At 45.2% G+C, this 2,039-nt stretch overlaps 1 protein-coding gene across 1 annotated transcript; it reads left to right on the top strand.

Moving 5' to 3' along the window:
- Positions 1-288: 288 nt before the first annotated feature.
- LOC137981871 (uncharacterized) lies at positions 289-948 on the top strand. Its single transcript, XM_068828911.1, has one exon. The coding sequence runs from the start codon at positions 289-291 to the stop codon at positions 946-948; it is 660 nt and encodes a 219-aa protein (XP_068685012.1).
- The last annotated feature ends 1,091 nt before the right edge of the window (positions 949-2,039 follow it).

Raw genomic sequence — 2,039 nt, 5'->3', positions numbered from 1 at the left:
TGGCCCGACACTTATGAAAAAACATTTCGTCAGCGCATGCGCAAATGTTCTGCCTCTTCGACAGCTAGCCTACCCAAAAAAATTAACATGCTGGTTTTTTTTTTTTTTAATCTAGCAATTGACATTTCAGTTAATTTTTTAGGCACAAACGTAACGTAAGAACTGTGGGTGTTACCACTAAGGAAGAGCATGACAGTTTCCAAGAAAATGCGTTGCTACGTCTCTAGGAGAAAAATCTCATGGTCAATCCAGCCAAGTGTCTATTCGGAGTTACTGAACTGGACTACTATGGATTCCACAGTACAAGGTGTATCCCCCGACAAGCATCGTATACACGCAATCAAGCAGATTCAACCGCCCAGCACAGCCACGGAAGGAGTTTGGGCGTGTGAGAGGTTTCATTTTTACATTCATGGCAGCCAGTTTGACGTAGTGGGAGATCACAAACCCCTGGAAGTTTTCCTCAACGGCCAGGGCAACCCTTCACCGAGGATCGAATGTTGGCGGTCACGGCTTCAAAACTACAGCCCACGCATTGTTTTGCAACCCGGCATGCAAATTGCTGTTGACTGCCTGTCACGCAAACTTATGACAACCAACACACCCAGAGATACCGTTGAAAAATACGTTAACTCCATTGTACTTGACTCCCTTCCTTCAACCATTACACTTCAAGAGCTTCTCCTTGCTTCCGAATCTGACCCTACTTTAAAAACTGTCAAGGAGTCCCTGGACACTGGAAACTGGTCAGCTGCACCAAAGCCCTTTGCAGACCTAAAGGATGAACTTTGCCAGAAACATGGCATTATTTTGTGGAACAATCGTATTGTAATCCCAAACGTACTGCACTCTCGTTCTTCAGTTCAGTTAGCACATGAGGGCCTCGAAGGCATTACTAAAGTTAAACAGCATCTCCGACAAAGAGTCTGGCATGAATATCCAAGCTGAGAGATATGTGCGCGAGTGCTTTGGTTGCCAAATCGTGGGCCCAACACCTCCAACAGAGCCCCTCAGAATGACCGATCCCCCTAAACAAGTGTGGCACACAATCCATGCGGATTACTGTGGCCAATTCCCATTAGGAGAGTATCTCTTTGTTGCTGTCGACGAAACATCAAAGTATTCAGAGGTCAATATTACACCCTTAAGTTCGGCAGCCACAGTCATTACGCACCTTAACCAAATGTTCGCAAGACACGGTATCCCGGAAGTAATTACATCTGACAATGCCCCCTTTGGGTCAGAGGAATTTATGGCATGGTGTAAACAATTGGGTATCAAGCACCTCAAAATTACGGCCCTTTGGCCCACTGCTAATACCCGAGTGGAACGGTTCAACAAAACCCTGCAGAAGACCATTCGAATTGCTGCAGTGGAAGGGAAGAACTGACGTTCAGAACTGTTTTTGTTCTTAATGAAAAACCGAAATAATCCCCATTCCTCCACTGGGGTATCGCCTGCATTCCTGATGATGAATCGTCATATCATCAGAACAAAGATCCTCTCTCTGGATCTCTCTCACCCCTCGAAGCTCCTCCAAATTCGAAGCTCCTCCAAATCGCATGCTCCAATGACAAATTTAAAGTCAAAGGCAAAGTCACATATGGATAGACGTCACAAGGCAACTCCTTCCGACATTCGTCAGGGAGATCAAGTGCTGCTGCTTCAGAAGCGTCAAAACAAGTTAACCACCAAATGACCCTATACACTTTACCGTCGTAAGAAAAAAAGTAGTCAGCGTAGAACTTGCGAGAGGAAAGGCGCGATTGTTTAGGAACTTATCCATGGTCAAGAAAGTGATTCCCACAGCAAGGAGCACTGAACCCGTTGGAAGACCTACCCAAGGAGAGAGCCTACCCAGTCATGGGTACATTACTTTAGGGAACACTGATAATATTGGCAGCCTTACAGAAAACGTCGTGTTCCCAGTTATTTTAATGACTTTCTTTCAGGGTAAGACGTCTTTTTTATAAACTGTGCTTAATCGGTTTTCGTTGTTAGCCTAGTTATCGTTGTTTTCTCTTACCCGTCCATGCCTT

Source organism: Montipora foliosa, chromosome 13, assembly GCF_036669935.1.
Source record: "Montipora foliosa isolate CH-2021 chromosome 13, ASM3666993v2, whole genome shotgun sequence".
NCBI lineage: Eukaryota > Metazoa > Cnidaria > Anthozoa > Scleractinia > Acroporidae > Montipora > Montipora foliosa.
The sequence above is the reverse complement of the archived record's forward strand: the minus strand, read 5'-3'. Positions and strand labels throughout refer to the sequence as shown.